The sequence below is a fragment of the Daphnia carinata genome, chromosome 3 (genome assembly GCF_022539665.2).
Source record: "Daphnia carinata strain CSIRO-1 chromosome 3, CSIRO_AGI_Dcar_HiC_V3, whole genome shotgun sequence".
NCBI lineage: Eukaryota > Metazoa > Arthropoda > Branchiopoda > Diplostraca > Daphniidae > Daphnia > Daphnia carinata.
In genome coordinates, this window is record NC_081333.1 from 2,355,851 (window position 1) to 2,377,054 (window position 21,204).

At 40.7% G+C, this 21,204-nt stretch overlaps 4 protein-coding genes and 1 long non-coding RNA gene across 9 annotated transcripts in view; 1 reads left to right on the forward strand and 4 right to left on the reverse strand.

Annotated features, from left to right (window-relative positions):
• The window catches only part of LOC130693848 (potassium voltage-gated channel protein Shaw-like), a 32,190-nt gene extending 20,301 nt beyond the window's left edge, over positions 1-11,889 (reverse strand). For 4 of the 5 annotated variants that reach the window (XM_059494690.1, XM_059494688.1, XM_059494692.1 and 1 more), the window contains exon 1: positions 11,043-11,889. The gene's annotated coding sequence lies outside the window, so the exon portion shown is untranslated. Of the gene's footprint in view, positions 1-7,916; positions 8,144-11,042 lie in introns of those variants that run through there. The other variant, XM_059494689.1, reaches the window with a different exon arrangement.
• LOC132087859 (uncharacterized) overlaps positions 1-21,204 on the forward strand; it is a 91,513-nt gene that overhangs the window by 33,084 nt on the left and 37,225 nt on the right. The gene's annotated exons all lie outside the window — the stretch shown is intronic.
• Positions 14,793-16,560, reverse strand: LOC130693824 (uncharacterized). The gene is made up of 4 exons (XM_057517045.2): positions 16,409-16,560; positions 16,145-16,318; positions 15,955-16,051; positions 14,793-15,885 (listed from the first exon to the last, which is right to left on the reverse strand). Exons 2-4 carry the CDS (start codon positions 16,186-16,188, stop codon positions 15,226-15,228), a joined length of 801 nt encoding a protein of 266 aa, XP_057373028.1. The 5' UTR covers positions 16,189-16,318; positions 16,409-16,560; the 3' UTR covers positions 14,793-15,225.
• Positions 17,589-19,355, reverse strand: LOC130693822 (chromatin target of PRMT1 protein-like). Its single transcript, XM_057517042.2, has 3 exons — positions 19,125-19,355; positions 18,785-18,953; positions 17,589-18,724 (listed from the first exon to the last, which is right to left on the reverse strand). Exons 1-3 carry the CDS (start codon positions 19,178-19,180, stop codon positions 18,044-18,046), a joined length of 906 nt encoding a protein of 301 aa, XP_057373025.1. The 5' UTR covers positions 19,181-19,355; the 3' UTR covers positions 17,589-18,043.
• Positions 19,513-21,031, reverse strand: LOC130693818 (tRNA selenocysteine 1-associated protein 1-like). The gene is made up of 5 exons (XM_057517037.2): positions 20,902-21,031; positions 20,574-20,771; positions 20,356-20,506; positions 20,133-20,297; positions 19,513-20,068 (listed from the first exon to the last, which is right to left on the reverse strand). The coding sequence occupies exons 1-5, from the start codon at positions 20,938-20,940 to the stop codon at positions 19,608-19,610; spliced, it is 1,014 nt and encodes a 337-aa protein (XP_057373020.1). The 5' UTR covers positions 20,941-21,031; the 3' UTR covers positions 19,513-19,607.

Below are 21,204 nucleotides of genomic sequence, written 5' to 3' on the forward strand. Positions count from 1 at the left end.
GGAAAAACGTACCAGACGACTTTTCTTTCTCTGTTTTTCTTTCGATGGCAAGCGCGAGGCGGAATTATTAAGAAATCCTGCTGCATTGCCGTCGATGTTTCATAAATAGCTCGTACATTTTAATTACAACGCACGATACGATAATGTGCAAAAAAGCAATGAAATTTTAATCAAATCCAGAAATATCGAAGCTTTTGACGACACTTGCCGTTCGCATTAACATTTTCCCGCACGATTAACTCGCTAAATGCATTGAGATTTGAATTCACTCAAAATTCATTTGATTTTTCCTGTCCATATCCAGAATATCAGGATTTAAAACTCCATTAAATACATTAGCAATGTTGCTAATGCGTGGTGGGGACTTATAGAACCGGTGAATGGATCACTTGTCAATCATAACGATAGGCATTCAAACGATTTTCAATATTCGATGAGAAACGAACAATTAAGCGGAAGGGTTAAAAAAAAAAAAAAAAAAAAAATCACTGATATCTCGACGTTGAATTCTGAACTGAAAAAGCAATGACGTGATAACATTCCATTGTATCGACAATGAAAATAATTGGGACGCTGACATTTGGACCTGATTTTTTTTTCCGCATTAATTGAACAAGAAAAAAAAAAAAAGATTGCTTATTATAATGCACTTCATAAAAAAGAATTAACAAAAGACCGCCAAGGTCCGATTTCATGGCAACGGAAAACGAGAGAGAATAAGAATTGAGTAGACACCAACTATATTGATTAATAGGAACGTTGTCTTTTGACTGCCGCCTTTTGCGGGGTATATTTGCTTTCAAGGCTTTTACGGATCATTAGGTTTAGCTCATTAAAATGCTATTTTTTTACTCTGATGCGAAAGAGAAAAGACTGCTCGGATGATATTTCTCGTTTCGATCTTCATCGATTCTACAAATAAGCAGCAGCTTTGACCTTTTACGAAGCTGGGATGGGAGGAGGCTTAGGGATTCGACAGCGATGAAGGCGGGATGTTTTGTTTTTAACTTGTAAATGTCATTTTACAACTTGTCAGGTTTCTCGTTTGTGACATAAGCGCGCATAATTCTATGTTGGACATAGCGTACGAGGCACATGCACGTTTCAGTTGTTTCTTGAAATATGCGAACAAGTTTAAGGAATGCTCGTCTGCGTTGAACAAAGACGTTTAAATATTTCCATAAGACAATCTGTAAAAGTCCGCCTTCCTAACTTGCGATGTTACGAATGAATGTTGCCAATGAATCTGGTTACATTCGGCTAAATAAATGTCGACAAAACATTTAATTTTAATGGCCTGTCGTCACAATCAAAAGATTGGAACATACGAATAAGAATTTTTAAGAATGAATTCGCCACGTTCATTTATTTTTTTTTTTTTTCGTCTTAATTCCCACTAAATCAAAGTTTCGGTGAGACCAATTTCGTTTCAAAATGGCGCTTACACTAACCTCGCACACTTGTCTTTTTTTTCCCGTTACTCCTTGGCCGCACCCTTCTGCAATTTAAAAGTATAAATCAACTTGCTTTTTTTTTTTCAACGACGTAGAAACTTGGGCGGAATAACGGCCAGAGGCAACAGGATCGCCCTTCTTTCGGCCATTAACTTTCCCCCTCTCCTTTCTATAAAAGAGTTGGCTTGATTTCTCTCAGTTGGAATCGGCGGATCCTCCTCCGGTCGTCCGGCCCTCCCCATTAAGACATACGACTTCAAGACAAAGAAAACGAACCAAAACACAAAAAAAGAAAAAAATATTCTAGAAGGAGGAAGCGTGCCCAAGTTGAATAAAGAAACTGGCACGAGACAAAAAAAAAAATTGTGAGCTTTTTCATTGATTACACAGGAGCGCAGAGGAACGCAGAGTTCCACCCACTCCGGCGTGAACACCTCCCTCCCCACTAGCCCGCGTCTGACAGTTGCTGGGCACAGGGTGCTTCCTTTCCTCCACTTAGGAACTGCTTAACGGCTCCTGCCATTCAAACGTATAATCACCCTTCATCATGTCTTTGAGCCGACTAGCGAACGTATAGAACAGGCGTTCCTTTATTTGCACAGCGAACACACACACACACACCCAGATTGATGAAGCTCTTAACTCAGTTTCGCCCTTCCTGCAAAAAAGAAATATCAGTATTTCTTTTTCAACTTTCTTTTCGAGGTAGATCGATGCCCATCAACGGTATTGATTCAACAAACATTTTCTTGATCGACTGGACGTCAACATATTGATCTCATTCTTACCAGCGATAGCACAAAAAGTTATAGCCCATCATCCAATCAAAAATGCCAAAGAAATAAGAAAATAGACATCAGCTCTTTCTCAACAAGGCAATAAAAAAGCTTTCGTGCGTGTGTCTCGTAGTAGTAGAACTTATTATATATACAAAAATCGATGTAACAAGAAGCTAAATATATATCTATATATGTCTAGCGTTTAAAAGAGGCCTACAATAATCGGAGAATTGTGACTTGGGTCATCAAACTGGAAAGTCAATAGCGTCACGCAGAAAACAAAAAGTGGACCAGGATGTTATCGTTAAGAGGCCAACGCGCACGCAAAAAAGACACGAGTAGAATCATCTAACCAGTGATAACAGTCGGACCTATAAGCTTTGCTCTTCCTTTTTTTTTTTTTAAACACATCTTCGATGAAAAGAGAAGTACCACCCCACCAAAAAAAAAAAAAAAAAAAACGTTCATATCTTCCTTCCTTCGTGTCGTCTTGTGCGTGTTTGAGCTTCCCGCGTGGCTTGGGGGCTCGAGCCATCGATTTTTATTTTTTTTTTTTTGACCGCGTCCAACTGCAAAAGCAAAGCTGAAGCTAAGTACGGTAGGGAAACTAGCTACTTTTTGCTACTGGATTCTCGGTATGAATGCACTACCATTTTTATTTTTTTTTGTTCTCTCATTCTTTTTGAATCCATAGAGCGCGGCCCATTTTTATTATTATTTGTGGAGCGAGCGGTGCGGAAGCGGAAGGGGAATGTCGGCTCGTCACGACGCCGCTTTTGCCGACAACAGCAGTAACAGTCGCGCAGTTTTCTTCTTCTATATAAACTTTCCCGTTTCTTCCATCATTTTTTTTTTTTTTTTGGAGGGGTGGTGATACGGGGACCGACATGGCAAGCGGATCGAAAGCAGTGGCAACAAGCAAATAAAAAATATATATATATTGCGTACGCGGCTGGATTCATCGTCGCGGAAAAACATGAAACTTGTGCTAGATAAAGACCGAAGTTATAAAAAAAAAAAAAAATAAAATAAAAGAGCAAACAAAAGAAGAGCTTTAAACAAAAATGGGAATCCAAAACAACAAAAAAAAAAAGGAGCAATGAAATATCTCTACGTATATCGCAAAGAAAAAGAAAACTGTAGTATATTTCATAATATGTGCTGCTACATCGCAGCCATTTGATGTTTTTAGACATTCATTTTCCTTTTTTTTATTTATTATTTTTTTTTTTTTGGCACCATCCCCCCGCTCTATTCCCCCGTCTTCCTTTAATACACTGAAGCTGTGCTGACACACCAGTTCCCCGAACTATTGTCTGTATAGGCTGTCGCACCATTGAGAAAACTATGTTTATTACGCGTACAATTTTGGGGGAGAAAATAAAAAAAACAAAAACAAAATCATCCGGCCTTCGTGGCTGGAAAAGAAAAACAAGGCTTCCGTTTATATCCAGAGTTACGTCTTATGGATCTATAGAGCCTATACATATATCGATCCGAAATTGTATGCTGTCACAACAGCAGGCCGGTTAAGATACGTATGTTACAAAAGAAGAAAAAAAAACAAAGTCAATAGTCGATATGACAGCTGAAGTTTCTGCTCCTGACTTTTATCAAAAAAGAGATACTGTAAAAGAAAAGCAGGAAAGAAAGAAGAAAAAAATAATGCTAGGGACTTGTTGCTGAGACTATATCCCGCCGTTAAAGATCGCCTTTTTTCTCCCTGCCGCACACTTTCATGTGCGTCGATGATGTATAGCCATCGCTGGACATCACCAAAGTTTTGCCCGTGATACACATCTGTGTATCTCTCCTTTATATTCGTTCATCTTCTTTCTTTTTCTGGCTATATCTACTTGATTTATACACAACAGGGACACACACACGCACGCAAAAAAAGACGCAGCTGTTCCATAGCCGCCACTTTAGATCTCCATGTATAAGAAAGGATTTTTTTTTTTTATTTGTTGTTGTTGTATACTCTCCGTCCCGTTATTTATGGCCGTCGACGTAGATATACACTCCAGATAGGATTTTCAGCGTTTAAAAAAAAAGGGGGGGGGGAGAACCGACAATGGCCGCCACTCACGCTCTATATACACACACAGACTGGGCAGTAAATAGCTATGGGCTAGTAGACGGATGCAGCAAAATAAATCAGCTTCAGGAATCATACGATGAAGTATGGGCGTCTATATATCGATTCAAACTTTGTTTTTTTCCACTCCTGTGTACGTTCACGTATTAACTGCTTCGAGATACAAGAACAAATAGGGTAACAACGTTAAGGCGACACATCGTAGGTGAAAAAAAAAAAAAAAAAGATTTGAACGGCAAGAGAGAGTAAACAAGAAATCATATTCAGCTGTTTGTTTTCGAGCAAAGAGAGATAAAAAAAAAAAAAAAACAAAGAAAATAGCAGCCACTAACTATCTTTTTCTCAATATTTCCGAGGCGGTTGATTGCTGGGCAATGTAAAAACAAAAAACTGCAATCGGGCACATGTCGGCGGCAGACCGAATCCCATAAAAACAGGAATGTGATTAGTAAATGTTCACGAAGCGCATGGCCAACAATACGCGACGGAAAGTGAGGGACATGGAAATTGCACAGCAATAACAAAAAAAAAGCAAGTGAATGAACGCGGGTGATTATATTATCTTTGTCCAATCTCCCACCCCCCCTTTTTTTTTTTGCTCCTGCATTTATTTTTTTTTATTTTTTTATTTTTTAAGAAGACGATCCCGCCGGGATATTAAAGGTATTCTACCGATATCCTTTGGTCAATTTCTATTTTCCTCCCTCAGGCCTTTATTCAATTTGTTTTCGTTTTTTTTTTAAAGAGAAATTTCCTATCCTTTGGCTTTTTAAAAGAATTTTTCTTTTCAATGCAGTGGGCGAGAGATTGAAGTTCGAAGAGGATCAACGCAGCGAATTTTGCCTGCGAGCTCACCAGATTGGATCACTATCGTCAACCACGCCCCGTTATGCCCATATAAATCCTCGTCTTTCTCCCCAAATCCCTTCCAACATCACCCCCCTCCCTCTCATCTCTTTTCTGTTTGTATATCTAATGCAAACACAGAGAGCCTACATGGAACACTTTAACTCGGCTATGGCCATGTAAGCGTGGTCATTTTTTTTTTTTAGCTTTTGCCTAACGAAAATAAAAAAAAAGGCGGAAGAAAATGAGGGGAAAAAAAGATGGACGTCTACAATTCCGAAAGAATAAAAATAAATGAAATCTGCGCAAAGGCGCAGAAGACGCGGTTTTACAATGCGATTTCGCTGATGGAAGCAAACAACGGAAACCGCTGTCGCCAGCGTGATCAGCAGATGTTACGGCTTTTGCGGAAGACGTGCGTGCATATAGACGATTGGGTAACCTATCCCGTAACTCAGTGCGACAACAACGACCTAGCCAAAGAATTGGCCATTTCAACATGAAGAAAATATCAAATCAAACCAACAAAGTCATCACATTCGAAAAAGGTGATTCACCTTTCACGTTTGTCACGAACGAGAAACCGAAATAAAGAAACAACCGGATGGCCAGAGCCATACCGAAATACACGGGGGAAAAAAAAATACTACCTCACGTATTGGCTTATACAAATATAAACGACATTGACGTGTGTGTGTCTGTGTGTGAGCTCCATCTCTGTCGTCAAGGGAATTTTCTCTGCGCCCGCCGGATGGATCCATCACGAAAATACAAAAGAAAAAAAAGGAGAAGATCAACCATCGATTGCATCTGGCCATCAATGTCACCCGCGTCCCAAGCAAAAAAAAAAAAAAAAGAAAAGAAAAAGAAAAGTTACGTAGACTAGAAAACTGAAAGATTTTCTTTCCGCCAGTGACGGATGCTGGCCATGGCGATAGGCACAAGATGGACCCCCTCGGATTGCGGCGATATTGACGATGGTACCATCCCTACGCAAGGAAGCCTGACGTGCTGTCTCATTTGACCGGATGACGTTCTGTAAGGAGGAACTAGTCAGAAACGGATGGGGTCTAAGGAACGCGGCATTTTCGAGCGCTAATCGCATCTTGTTTTGATTCCATTCCATCCCAGTCTCCTCTTCCGCTCCAAATCAATTCGGCCGCAACCATCCAGCACAGTCAACTTATAATAGCTTTCCCGCTTTCAACAATTCTACGCATGTAGTGGAGGCGACGGAGTGAAATGTTTTTTTTTCTACATTCAAAACATCTGTTGCAGTGAGGCAAAGCAAACAATTAAAACGATTCAAGTAGCAAACAAAAGCGAAATTCTGTTGGCAAAATGGAAAATGTCTCGAGTCAAGCCTCAAACTTGCCTGTAATGAAAGAAAAAGCTACACGACAGTAGGGCCTTTTCTCACGCGTTGTCAAAGAATCTCCTACACCAAAGGATTATGAAGGCGACGATTAAAACAAAAAAGGAACAAAATAAAAAGGATCAACTTCTCGTCATCACAAACAATCTATATCCTAATGCTTTTTTAGTCCTTATTCCACTCGACTCGCGTACCCAAACGTTGCGACTCCGGCGGATATCGACATCCGCCTGAGCAAACATACAAAAGCGAACGAAAGGAAAAAAGTGATTAGCACTAGCCAAGTGTGGGTGTGTTATATGTATCTAAATACACGTACACGAATGATGTGTGTAGATGTAGTATTATAAACAAACGAGAGCTGCATACATGTACGCATACATGTACGTTCGCACACACACACACACAGTGTGTCCTAGAACAGCAGCATCTCATCCAATTTATTAGAAATCTCCCCGAGGAGCAACGCTGAGAAATGAGAGAACAAAAACAAGGCGAAAAAAAAAGTAAAAACAATTTTTCTAAACAAGAGTTCGATATTTCTTATTGGAAGTGGCCCGGAAAAAAAAAAACAACCAACAAAATAGCTGCATGTGTAAAGACGTGATAAAAGTTGATCGCTTTGAGATGAATGAGGCCGAAAAAAAGGGGGAAAATGATTGGGAAAGAGAGTGTTTTCTACCTATACGAAAATGGCAATTAGAGTCTTCCGACATGTAAACACAAGTTGAGAATACAAGATGGATGAGCACCATGAAATGTTTGAGTACGTGATACACTAACTTCCGTTCTTGACACTATGACAAGAGGCTAGGGAGAAAATAAACAAGCAATTTCTCAGAAAAAGAAATGCCGCGTCGTTTTCGTTCGTAAATTTACACAAATCAAATCGGCAAAAGTTAGGAGATGATTGTCGTCTGCGTTACCCAGAACAAACAGAAAAGAAGTCGAGTGATTCTAATTGCATCAAGTTTGCCATTGGTAAACTGAATTTTCGTACCACCGGGTTTCATCGGTTTCAATTAGCCTAACTTTGAACCCAAGTTTGTGACGGTTGCTGGGCTACTTCGACGGGCACAGTGATTATGTTGGGCGATCAATGCAACTCCAGGCTGATACCTACACATCGAGTGGGTCACCACTCGACATTTCAAGTGTGAAAATCGTCAAATGAAAAAAGATTTCGCGTCAAAAACCGAAACTTTTTTTTTGTGCGTAGCTTGGCCACGCTAAAAATGTTTGCCTATTCTGATTAAACGAGATAGTTTCACAAAGTCAAAATTCGCTCTGACAGGCACACAGCCTGGGTCCCGTAACCCAACATTTATGCAATAGTTAGGCCAGCAAATGAGAAAGTCACTCACCATATTAGCCCAGACCAACATGGCCGCCGCCGTATTTCGGGTAGTACCTCGTGTCAGCAGATAGTTTCATTTCAGCACCAAATAGAATCACAAAACCACTCACAATTATCTTTACATCTTTAAATCATTTAACCCATGAATTGGCACATTTAGTGGGCAGTTCTTCAATTGTCTATTGTAAATGTTTCTTTACTTTGAAATTACGAGCACTACGTTCTTCCATGACCGAGTCGTTACCTCGTTTCGCGCCGAATGAACTTCATGGCGCAGAGGAGGCCTTAAGTCGACTTCGCTATCTTTGTCAGATTTTTTTAATGAAATTTCAATGTTCAATTACACATAAAATAAATGCCAAATTAATTCATAAATTTCATTTTCAATTTACTACACACAATTTCGTAAATCAATTTTGATAACTGTTAATTGCATGAATCAAGGCAACGCTACGTCAGACGCTATTTCGCCATAGTGCCATACAGTTTGAAAATGTAAAATGGATTCCGTTTCACTGGAAATCGAGGTGTTGAATTTTTGTGAAAAATCAACAACGTGATACTAGTATGTGATATCAATTACATAACTATAAATAAATTCCACCAATGTGTGATTAAGCTTGCATCAAAAGTAAGAAAGGTATTTCATCATAATTTTAATGAGATCTTAGCAATTTGATTGGGTGAAACTAATTAAAAGACAAACTGTTGCATGCTCTCTTTTGTTAGGGGGTAGAGTATAAACGACCCTGCATCACTAGGTGTTGCTATGCTGTACGCAATAACACCCTATCTTTATTGATAGAATAGAAGCTACTTTGGCCCCTGTGATTCCCGCGGGCGTGACCGGTTTCCGACGCACGTCAATCTCGATGTAGCTTGATGTTATACTCTGTATCGAGCTCTCCTGCCAACAGCCAGTACAGAACTAATGCACATAAACTATTACGTTAATAATAATAAACGCTATTCGTTTAACTTACAGATGCCCTTATGGACAGGCTTGCCTTTTGTCGACTCGGTAAAAGCATTTCGCAAACAACATAGAACTTGGGCATCTTATGCAAGATGCATTTCATGAATATTTTTTGTCCTCGAATATCTTGTGACAACAATGCTGTTGTCATGACGGAGCTAAAAGAGGGTGTGGTATTTTCCCTAACTCCGAGACGTTGACGATTGAAAACGTCTGTTGGACAAGATTCGTTGACAACGTTGATACGGTAAGTATTTTTTCAAGTTTTTGTTAGTACAACCAATGCTTACTTTGAGTTATTGGCTCATCGTAAACCGCGACGAAGGAGATTTGTTGTAACGAATAGAATTGCTATATTATCAGGTGTCCGTCACGTCTGTGGCAACTGCATCCAGTTTCACAGTGCAATAGGATCTCAATCGCTCATTATTAAACTTGCATGTTGATTACTCCAAACAATCAGTATTTCATAATTAGCAGATATTCAGAAAAGATGAATTCACAAGAGGCATGTTGATTCAAATGAGTTCCCACGGCGATGATTTCATGCAATCTTACCATCTAGTCAAAGTTGAATGAAATAGCTTTAAAATCTAACTAAAATTTACGTATGATGGCATAATTGGGTCAGGAAGCCATTCAGCGTGAAAAGGGCTTTATTATTAACGATGAAACATAAGCCTAAGCTAACGTTTTAAACTTTTCATGACATTTGCGAATGTTGCGTGATAACGAACGAATCCATATTGATCGCCTTAAACCGCCAATAAGAACACTGTAAGACAAACTCACTGAACAAACTTAACTCTTGTGACAGCCTTCGTTTACACTGCCTATAATTCAAGCAAATCAGTGCCGACTTTGTGGCAACCATTACTCTCTTTTACCAACACCGTTCTAGATAATCGAAGGCGAAAAGCCTTTACTTGTTTTCTTTCCTCTTTATTATTTTACGGTTTACTTATTTTCTTGACTGGTGAACGACTTTTGCTGCAATTCATTTACCATGCATATTAAATTGCTATATTTTTCTTTGATCCGTCAGCTAATAAACAACTAAAGCCCCGCCGAGGCATTGATAGATTTGCCACATCAGTTGCTGTCACTTTCCCAATTTTTCATACTTACGTTCAAAACTCGTATAAGAGAATATTTAAATTTTAAAGGACGTTGCATATTGTGGTGTTACGGGCCTGAATGAGTGTTATTGATTTGACACGTTTGCAATGAAGCAAAACACATTTACCGATGAAATGTAGTAATCGAATTTTGTTTTTCAGTCATCTGTTTTGTGAACTTAAAGATCTTCTTTTTCATTTAGGAGGGGGATTTTCCTTGTCATCAGCATGGGCACAGTCGTTCATCAAGAGCTCTCGAATGACTTGCATCACCCCGCAAAACATTTCCAGCCACTAAGGTAAGAACAATTTCAACTTTTATTTACGCTGTCCTTTTCACCCCGTCCAGCTTAATTTTGCATGCAAATATTTTAAAAAATGGACGATAGCGCAGTTGCGTTTAATGTTTCACGATTTATTCGGGGAAAAAAACGAAAGGCTTTATGTATCAAAGAATGGATGTTCTCGTTGCACCGGCTGCTAGTTATGAGACTTTTAAACGGATTTATTTTTTTTCCATCCGTTTATTTCATCCCCGTTGTCTCGATAGCTTCGTTTATGTACATGTGTGATTGTGCTAGCGCGTGCATATGGGCGTTGGCGTGCATTTTATCAATATGACGATACTGAGAGAAAGAGAGAAGGGCTTTCAACAGAATGCCAAACAAAAAAAAAAATTCGCGTCTCTCTTTACTGTATCGCCCCGCCCTGAAAAATGCATGGCATCCGTTGATATATCCCATATGGATTTTCTCTTTTCGAAGGCCCATATAGACACACAAGTGAAACAGCTCTCGGTGGACTTAGGTCCTGTGTTTGGACTCTCTTTCGTTTTTCTTTTCCTAGTGAAAATGACGGATCGGGTTGAGCTTCTAAAAAGTCAAAAGCTCAGCATTGTCGCATTGATCTGGTTTAGCAACTGTGCGTGTGTAGCACACGCGAATATATAGTGCCCTCTCTGACACGACAAACGGGTCGTGCTTGTATTTTTATATGAACCGGCACACACGTATAGCACGTATACCGTAAAAAGAGGTACTTGCCTTGCGAGCCGGAGATTTTTCCTTGTCGTTTTTTAACGTACCTAAAACACGTACACACGCGTATACACGAAGCACAGAGGCACGCACACACACAGAGAAACACTGCAACACGCACAGGGTCGTTTTTTTTTTTTTTTTACACGCAGCCCCAGCGAATTGTTTGTTCGATAACTAGCGTCTAAGGTAGAATGTTTTTTCGATTTAGCGCAAGTTAGGGACAATCCGGAGATTGAAAATTAGGAGGCGTCAAAAAAACAGAATGGACTGTTGAATAAACGCGGTCGTATAAAAGAAAGGACAAATGTTTACCGAGCGCTGCTGATCGCACGTCAGCGGTCGTTCGACCCCATCCATGACTCCTTTTTTGTGTTGCCGTCTCGAGGTGTTTACAGGTCCTTCCGGTCGTTGATATAAAAAGAATTATAGCGTCCGATAGTGGTAGCGAGAAAACCCACACTTGAATACATGTATAGTAGAACGGGCAAAGAAAAGTAAACGTAGTGCTCCCTTTTGTGGCTCACTTACGCCCCGCTGTGTGTGTGCACTTATACGACCGCCAGTTTAAATTGAACCATCCGATGAAAGCAGAGTCCGCAAACATTGGGGCACTCAACAACGCATGAAACACAAATAAACCAACACTTTGTTGTTGTTCCCTTTTTACTGGCTAAAGGACTACTCTTTTTGTCCTCCTATTTTTTTGCACTCGATTTCTTAGAATGGATTAATTCGGTTTCAGAACAAACGAAAAAACTGGCCTGAGAAAACTAACCAGCTCACCGCTTAGCTGTTAAAAAAGAAAAACGGTCGGGATTTCGTTTGGTTATAGTGCCCTCTTCGCACAGAGAAACCATAGAACACGAACGTATCTGAGCCTCTCCTGCATGAAGGGCAGGGCGTCTATGAAGGGCTCGGAATGGAATCCGCACCAGGAGTTAGCGTGAAAGCTCCCTCTTTTCCTTCTTTTTTCCCTTTCTTTTCTGAGCTATATATAAAAAAAAAAAGCAAATGGGGTTTCCGTGGCGCGCATGTCCGCGTCGTTTTGAATCCAGTCAGACGAAAAACGATGGCTCCTCCTCCCCCCCAACCGTCTTTCCATCCGGGACACACACATCTCGGTTTACAGAACGAGGTAAAGGCCCTGGATGTTGAACGGACATTCCACGCGCCATTCGAATCGATAGGAAGCGAACAACACATTTCGATTCACTTATTTACATACGCACCTGAGTCATATAGGGACCAACACATTTTCGCTTTGAAAATGACTTTTCCTTTCTCGATTATCTGACAGTCGGTTTCCCGGCCGGAGGAAATCAACCCCTCTGGTGTGCAACTTAAGAGCCTACATCTCGTTAAAGAAAAAGCATCCGTTTGAATGATTTGTTTGTATACAACAGCACATAGAAAGAAGAAAAAAACTCGAGAAGATTGTCCTCTACGCAACAAGCTCGTCTAAAACCTTGTTCTCAGCTGCCCCGAGGATTTGTTATTGGCTCATTACTTTCCACGTTTTTTTTTTTTTTTTTTACTTGAGAGATATGCGCAAAACTCTTGTTTTCCTTGTTCGTTTAACAATGAGAGAAACCTGCTCGTTGCATTAGATAAAATAATACTGTGTCACGAGTTATACGTTCGCTCACGCCCCGCTTGTAACCTCTCCGCTTTGAAACGGTCAGACACTGGGTGGGATGCGACTCTTCCGAGCGGAAATCAATAATCTTAACTGGGCGCCGTGTACATCTGTCGGCATGTGTATATGCAGTTGTATCTGCATATTATTGTAAATAGGATACGCATATATATATATGTGTGTATGCCGCACACACTTTTTCAGCTGCCCGATTCTTATGTATACCCTTCAACTTCACTCGTCCATCTGATGAGTGGCACCACGGGGTCATAGAAGACGACAAGCTACGGATTGCAGGTATATAGTGAAGTTCAGGATAATAACGTATGTACCCAACAAGATTCCAAAATAGCACGTTTAAGCTTCCATTGTTCGTCTAACTGCTCTTCAACGTATGGATATACTCCTAACCGAATAGGCCCGTGAATCACAAGTTTCGAACAAAGACTGAACGTACATCAACAACAACTCCCCCTCCTCTAAAAAAATCACCATCGCTAATGCGGATGAATTCCGCTAGCAGAAGCACAGACTCTTCTTTTTGCTTATATATCTTTGCTTTTTTTTCCTTTTAAAGGGAGATGAAGTTTACGTGGAAACACGGACGAATGTTTTTGAACCACTCTCATGCATGGCGAACTCTTTCCGGTTGTTCGAAGCCATCTCATTAACCTGGTCGACCTGCTTTTCATGTCGTCTGTCGTCCCTTTTGAGTATTAACTGGATACCGTGTCCTGATTCTATTGTGCTCCATCGTTACACCTGATGCAAAGCGACGCGGCTTTGAAAAATCCCTACACAAACCGCAATGTCCATGGCTTCCTATTCAAATAGGAACAATACGACCTGCTACATGCAAAATGCAAAGCTGATAAATAAATTGGCCCCGTTGAAATGAGTAATAAGCACGACAATGTCAGTTGAACCATTTTGAAAAGCGTCATCGTTTAATCACGAAACCAGAGCGAAACAGGCCAGACGAGGGTTTGTGCAAACAAATGCTTCGGTGTCGATTCTTGGTCGTGATGGGAATTTCGCATAGGAACAACGCTTCTATTTATAGTGGAGATCGTTTGAACTACTCGCGAGAAAATGGAGCGACTGAAAGCCTTTTTCATATAAACAGGAAAGAGTACAAAAAAAGAAAATGGGGCATTTTTGAGGAAATTGTGTGGGGAAGTGGGCCGTATGTGTGCAAACGCAAAGTTCCACCTTTGAGAGCTTTAATCATTTATTGACGATCAGCAACGAGAAGAGCGAGTGAGTGAATTAAGAATTTATTCATTCGCTGTATATTTATACGGTCTGCCGCTGTACACCCACTCCAGTGCCGACTGAACTCTGCTTGGACATCTGAACACTGTGCCCTCGCAGACAGCTTTTGTCAAACAAAGACTGGAGTTTAGAACAAAAACAAAACAAAAAAAATGCCTTGCTTTTCATCAACTCGTTCGCCATTTTGAATAGTTCAGTAGAGCTGTTTGTTTTTTGCCTGTTTAAAAGTTTCTCATTCGTTTCAATCTGTTAACTTTACTACGTTTTTGTAGGTTGCCAGGCGTGTGATTGACGGTGCTTCTGAATCCTGGTATCCTGCCTCATCATGTTGATTACGTTGATAAACTGTTGAGCTCCCTTTACAACAACAAGCCGACATCCAGTATGGATTCTTTCGGCCGGAGACGACAACAACAACATGAACAAGGACAATATATAGGAAAATAAAGCAAAGTCATTTCGCAGACAACATCACGACCAGACCGGATGCCATCTAGCAGCGTGAAACGGAAATGAAGTCACTGACAGCAACGTAAATCAACAGCAAATCGACTTGGAAAAATAACTTCTCGGGCTCATCGAGGGAAAAGGTAATCGATGTTGGCGCTCTCTTTTTTTTAAGTCTGCAGCCCATTTCTTTCGTTTATGTTAAGAGTACACATATACAGCAAGCCCGAAAAAGGGAACCAGTTCGTCTTTTTGGGGGATGTTTAAGGTCTCTACCTCCCACACAGCGCAACCAGTTGCAAGTCACGATGACTATTTCTTTTTTTGCTCACGTCTTTGCGTTTGGCAATTATTGTCTTTAGTTGAAAAATAGCCTCGACCCAATTTTTTTGTTTGTGTCATTTGTATATTTCTTTAAATTTTTCCTTTTTCGCAGGCTCACCAGCAAGTCCTCTTTTCTAAAACGGGGAAACATTCAAATAGGAAGAAATCGTATAAAAGCAAATTGCGTTCGTGGTACATAGGCGTTTCTGAAAGCAACTTATTTGGCAGTTCCCATTCAACTATCGGCGCTAAACCGATCATGGATTCAGCTAGTATATAGCTAGGGAATTGAAACTTAAATTTGCTTCAAGATCAAGGCAAAACAAGACGAAAAATTAGCTCACAAGTTCAGCTAGGAACGGAAGGCCACACCCTCACGGAAGCGGCATTGGATACCATAATGCCATCTGCCGAGTTATAGTATAACGGATAAAAACGTAAAACAAAGCTATTCAATCACACAGTAAAGACAAAAAAAATGAAACGCTTTCGCTAAACATTTAGAAGAAAGCCGAGAATCGAGACCAATCAACTTGGTGATGGAAGTTATCGAGCGTGTTGGTAATGAGTTGTGGGAATCCGAGGGCTCGCTGTCTTTCGAAAGGTTCCGACGGTATTCCATTGAATGCACGGCGAGCTATCGGAGGAGATGCAGATGTGCTCCACACTCGATTGAGATGCAGCGCGGAAACAACCTTCTGCAAACGTTCGGCTTCCTTTATGCGGTCGTCAGAAGAATTGTCTTGTTGTGGAGGAGTTGGTGGAGATACTTCGTCATCTGAAATCGGCGATTCCTCTTGCACTTTGGGATTCTCGATTTTGGTTGAATCCCAAAATGGAATTGGCATGTCAGGATCTCCTGTTAAAGCCGGCTGCTCGTTCGGATTTTGAATTGCGGATGACTCTTCCTGTTTTCCGACAATGAAATCCTCATTTTTTTGCATGGGAAATCCATGAGAAGTCGATGCATGATCCGCTTTGATTTCAGGTTGAACGTCTTGTCTCAGACTTGTCGCATTACGCGTTAGGCGTGCGTGTACGTTGACGGTCGTTTTTGACGTAAAGCCTTTGCCACTAACCTCAACCGTCCGCCCAGCCATCGGCTTGGCGTAGCTGATTGACAGTTGAAGCAACAACAGACAAGCTACGCTGTTCTTCAACTAAAAACAGAATGACCATTCAACAACATTTAATTCCACAAAATCTGAAATGGTTTTGCTGTGACTTACGTTGAGGATACCCATGATGAAAATGGCAGGCCTAATTGGACACACTGTGCGATGATTTGCAAACTGAATCTGACGGAACGATGAGCGGAGCACCTGTCTTATATAGTTGGTGATGCTTCAGACGAAAACAAGTTCTTTCCATCGTTCTCTAATTTTTTTGGGTGCATCAAAACGTCTAGAAGGTATTTACCTGGCGGTGCTAACGACGACGATCATTGGCCATCGTAGAAGCATCTCGAAGAATTAAGGAAAAACCAAATTAGGGCAACGGATTTAAGTCATCCGTCAGCCTCCAGTTGTATAAAGAAATGGATTTGTAGCATAGACGAAAATTTCTACCCAGAGGATGATGTTGATTTCTCTACTTGGAGGAGAAAGATTTCAAGAGAAAACGCTCGATAAAATCACGCAGATAATCTTTGATAGTAAAAGTGAACAAGTAGGGCAAACTTACTTAGTGTGGCATCAATCCAAGAAAAGTGTCTTACTTCGGATCACGACATGATTATCAACAAAAATTACTTTTGATAAATGGGAAACGGTCGGCCGATGAGTGAAAGCCAGAGGTTCCTTCCGTACGAATTAAGAAGAGAAAGCCTAAATCGAGAGATGTGATACAGAAGAAAACGAAACGTGATTTAGGGCAAAGGTGGGCGTTTGAAGCCTGGCTGTTTAAGGTCAAAAGCAATTTGAAAAATATACCGTCACTCACATTCAACAAGTGTAAACTAACAAAGAACGCATTTTGCTAAAAATAGCTACCAACAACTTGGTCTGCGTGCCAGATGGAAATCCAAAGGAAAAACCTATCTGTAGATGGAGTTATGCGTGCGTAAACGGGTCCAATTTCTTTTAATACCACTCCTTTTCCAGGTGCCGGAAAGCAACTGTTCACACCTTTATAGGTATGAAATTGAGATGTTTATCGTTCATGTTTACGTGTGAGTAAACAAACACGTATGGCCCGCTTATGGCTTCATTTTGTACTTTTATTCCTTTGCATCTGCCGGAGGACTTTCCGATATTTTTGTCGGTCGTGAATCCCTTCCTCACATCGCAATGGAATCGTCCGTTGATACTACAAAGACGAAATCTCATCTCAGTTTTCCTTTTACCTATCCAGATTGGCTGCTGATTGGGCGGACTGAAGTAACATCGTAGTCAAAGAAGCTTGGGACTCCAGTATCACCTGGTGGTTGATGTCGTTCTGAGCAAAAATCTTCCGTGGTGTTGTAGTTCCCAATAGAAATAGCTCGTTCGTTGTTCGTCATTTGTACTGACGGGCTGAACACGGAACTTCAGATTGGTACAGGCGCAATGAATTACTTTTGCATGAGACCCTAGCGAGAAACGAGAAACTTTTTAATTGTGTAGGGTACCAAGAACGAGTGAGATTCACGTTGCAACATACCGTCTAGTATCCACGGAAAATAAGTTGGTAGGTCGCGTTAAATCAACAATCTTGGAAAACTAAATACTCTTCAAACGGAATTCTAGGGCTCTTATTAGACGGTGGCATTCTTCTTTGTGCTGAGGGGACTAAGAACGCAGAGGATCAAGTTTCAGTCTTCTCCAATTACTGTTATTTTTCGTTTCGTCGTTTTTTCGAGTCAAAGGCAGGCCTGACTTTCTGATAATTACACATCTTCCTTGTTGGTTAATTTTTTTTTTGTATATTTTGTTGAGTTTTTCTTCTTCTCATTTCACAGGCACACCGTTTCACATACAAAACCACTCCTAGATGAAAAATGAATTTTAAAAAACATACGCGTGTCAAGGTGCGCTGCAACACGAGGGGGAGACGAAACACAGAGGAAAGAAAACTCAAAATTGCGAAGCAAGAACCATTAAGACGATTGCCAGATGACAGAAATTGTCAGAAAAACAAATTTTTTTGGTTCATATGCTTCACATTCGTTCAACCATTTTCTCAAAAAAAAAAAAGAATTTGAATTAAATTCATTTTAACTTTTCAGGACTAAAAATGTTAAAGAGTCATTTAAGACTTAGAAAAAGGGGGACAGTAAGAAAGCTTCTTCTTGTTTAGTTGCGGAGCACAGGTGAGGTAACGACTGATGGCATGACCATTTCAATTCATTTCAACGTCTCCACTGAGCGACATGTAATTCTCAAGATCCTGATCCAAAGCTCCTCGGGTCTTCGACATGTACTGATCCAGCTGTTTGTCCAGGTCTTCTTTGCTGACTTTGGTAGCTCCTCCTCTACCACGGCCCCTGCCACGTCCGGACGACTGACCACGAGGTGATTTTTGCAAGTTGTCGTTCCCTCCTCGACGGTTCTGCTGGCCGTTGCCACGACGTTGTCCTCTTCCTCGTCCTCGACTACGCTGAATTTGATTCCCTCCCTGTGCAGCAACCACAGCAGTTGATTGTGCTCGACCACCTCGTCTTGCTCCTCTTGGGCCACCTCGAGTACGAGGGGATTTCTGGGCTGAGCGGTTTGGTGTGTTGACAACAGCAGCCGACTTTTTGGATGGAGTAATGATTTTTCCACGAGTGCCTCTTCTCATTTGACCACCACCCCCTCGTACTATCGTTTGGCTCATAATAGGCTTGGTTCCACGTCGACCTCGAGCGATCCTTGACGGAGTGACCGTTTGTATTTGTGTCCGAATACCTCGCTGATTTCCTCGTTGAATACCACGAACTGCTCCACGGTTAATAGTAAGTTTTCTTTGAGTTTGTGTGGCAGTTCCACGAAATCGGTTATTCGTATTTACTGTGGCACCAAGGCGCTGCTTAATGCTTTTCTGTAGAATAGTAGAAACCTTACTGAAACTATTGTTGATTACATGCAAAAAATCCAATACCTTTTTTAGTTTTAAAGCAGCACTGACTGAAGCATTTCTCCTTGCCATTTGTTGAGTTATTCTGTTATTTCTGCTCGCTGCCTTTTGGAGATGGGTTGAAAGGTTTCTAGCTCCTTGTAACTTACCAGTTAATTTTTGGCCCCCTGCTGAGCTCCGTAATCTTGAGAATCTGTAAAAGGTAACATCGTTGAAATATCAAAAAATGAAATGCTAAACACATCTAACAGCTGTAGTTTTCATAAAAATATTCTTTCATAAAAATACAATTTCTTGAATTACAGATGCTTCTTTTGTATTAAGGAGAACAAAACTGGTACCTCAGAAGCTAAACTGAATTTACCTTTCATGCAGGGACAACTTTGTTGTATTATTTGGTACTCTGCCTCCGGAAGACATATTGTGTTGGAGAGTAATCTTAGGTCCGACCAAGAATTTCGTAATTGCAGAAAATTGTTGGCTCTTATCTATCTACAAGTTTACTCCTGAAACTAACGAAAACATTAAGCTTTTGACCGGTTGTGCTAGGAGCAAAACTTATGACGCCGTCAATTGTTTTCGACTGCTTAAGCTACGGTTGAGACATCTAGCGGCATGTTGAAATCCCAGATTACCAGAATTGCCAGTTCGATTTATGTGGTAAACATGTTTTTTATTAAGATTCTCTTGCATGTTTGTGATGTAATATACGTATAATGATACGAGTCGGAAAGCTCCCAAATGAAATAAAATTATTCGAAATCAATGTATTCATTATTAAAAATGAAAAGAAAAAAACAAAAGAAGTTATGACAGGCAGAAATGAATCCTTTTCTTGGCGTACGGATTAGGCCGCAGCTACAGTAGGGGTACTGTTTCCGTTCTCTTCCGCTTTGACTGGTGGGACGGCCTTCTCAGGATTGAATGGGGTCCAGCGGGCTTCATCCAAAGTATCCCACAGGTCCTGATTGCGCTCAAACAGTTCTCTGTTGAGTTTCTCAATATCGACGGGTGTGTTGTGTTCAATAAGCTCAAACTCGTCCTCTTCCGGCTGAGCAGGCATTTGTCCACCTCCGTAGCCAGCATAGGCTTGCTGACCATCGTAGCCGTATCCACCCTGATATCCTTGATATCCCTGCCAACCGCCATACTGTTGCCAGTAAGATGGGTCGACGTACTGTCCGAAACCTGCTGCTGCAGCAGCAGCAGCTTGAGGTTGTACTGGTTGGCCACTGGCTGCGGCTTGAACGATTGACGAAGCAATTGATGCACTTAAGGTTGATGTTGCAGACGTACTAGAAGAGGAACCTGCATGTTCAAATGACATATATTTAATGCATTTTGATAAGTATTGCAATGTCTTTATTTATACCAGGAATCATGTTGTAGTTACGAGGAATAGCCAAAGAGACTCGAAGTGGGTTACTACCGAGTCCCCTGTGTCCTTGCATATGCGTTAGAGCATCTTTATAATCAGATTCATTGGAAAAATTAACAAAAGCATATCCGCGACTCTCTCCATTACTTCCTCTGACAACTAAAAATGATACCAAGAATTATTTAATATGTGTAGTTGTTATTAGAATGTTTTGTACCTTTGGCTAACTGAACAGAATTATATTTGGCAGAAAAGCACTTGTAGAGACCATAATCATCTACATCAGCACTTAAATCTCCAACCCATAGTGCATGATCAGCTGTGGAGCCTTTTGTGTTTGTGCTGTGATTCAACTTGAAACGGCTAGGCTAAATATTAAATAAAATGTTATAGATTGCCGAATAAAAGGATGGCAACTTAAAGAAATTAGATTACCGGTTGACTGTATGGGATGATTTTTCCATTCAATTTGTGTAGAACTTCCATTGCTTGTTTCTCATCTCGAAACTGGCAGAACCCAAATCCGGCAGGAAGGCCAGTGTGTTTATTTCTCATGACTTTGATGGCTTCTGGTTTCTCTCCCATCAATTCGAAAGACCTCATGAGGAAATCCTCCGTCATGTATGGTTCCAACTGTGAAAGACAACAGGGTTAAGAAGATTCGTATGGACACGAGACTGATTCCACTAGCCGGGGAAAAGTCAACGTATACAATATTTTCTTTTGTTCTACATTGTTATTGTATTAATCATTTTTGACTTACCCCACCAATCCATAGACTGCTTGCTCGTTCTAAAGCCATTTCAATCCTTTATTTTCCGATTGTAAATTTTTGGTAAAACGTAAATGTTGATTGAAAATCCACCAACGCACACCAGACGAATGATACGTGAGCGCTGCTGCCAGATTGCTAGCTAAGCTACTATTGGAGAGGCGGTCGATTTTTGCCGAAATTTTAATAAAATTTCATTTGCTTCACAATCCACAAGAAAATGCCATCTTTCTCTGACTGGTGGCAGAGAAAACTGCTTAACATTCCCAATACAATCATATATGCGACCTTCAA

Coding starts and splice junctions, on each gene's coding strand:
- LOC130693822 (XM_057517042.2), bottom strand. CDS start 19,180: ATGTCTTCCGGAGGCAGAGTACCAAATAATACAACAAAGTTGTCCCTG. Junction 18,954..19,124: donor AAGTTGTCCCTGCATGAAAG/GTAAATTCAGTT, acceptor TACCTTTTACAG/ATTCTCAAGATTACGGAGCT. Junction 18,725..18,784: donor CTGCTTTAAAACTAAAAAAG/GTATTGGATTTT, acceptor ACTATTCTACAG/AAAAGCATTAAGCAGCGCCT.
- LOC130693824 (XM_057517045.2), bottom strand. CDS start 16,188: ATGCTTCTACGATGGCCAATGATCGTCGTCGTTAGCACCGCCAG. Junction 16,052..16,144: donor GTCGTCGTTAGCACCGCCAG/GTAAATACCTTC, acceptor CAACTATATAAG/ACAGGTGCTCCGCTCATCGT. Junction 15,886..15,954: donor TCATCATGGGTATCCTCAAC/GTAAGTCACAGC, acceptor TTCTGTTTTTAG/TTGAAGAACAGCGTAGCTTG.
- LOC130693818 (XM_057517037.2), bottom strand. CDS start 20,940: ATGGCTTTAGAACGAGCAAGCAGTCTATGGATTGGTGGG. Junction 20,507..20,573: donor TCATCCCATACAGTCAACCG/GTAATCTAATTT, acceptor TTTAATATTTAG/CCTAGCCGTTTCAAGTTGAA. Junction 20,069..20,132: donor TAACTACAACATGATTCCTG/GTATAAATAAAG, acceptor TTGAACATGCAG/GTTCCTCTTCTAGTACGTCT.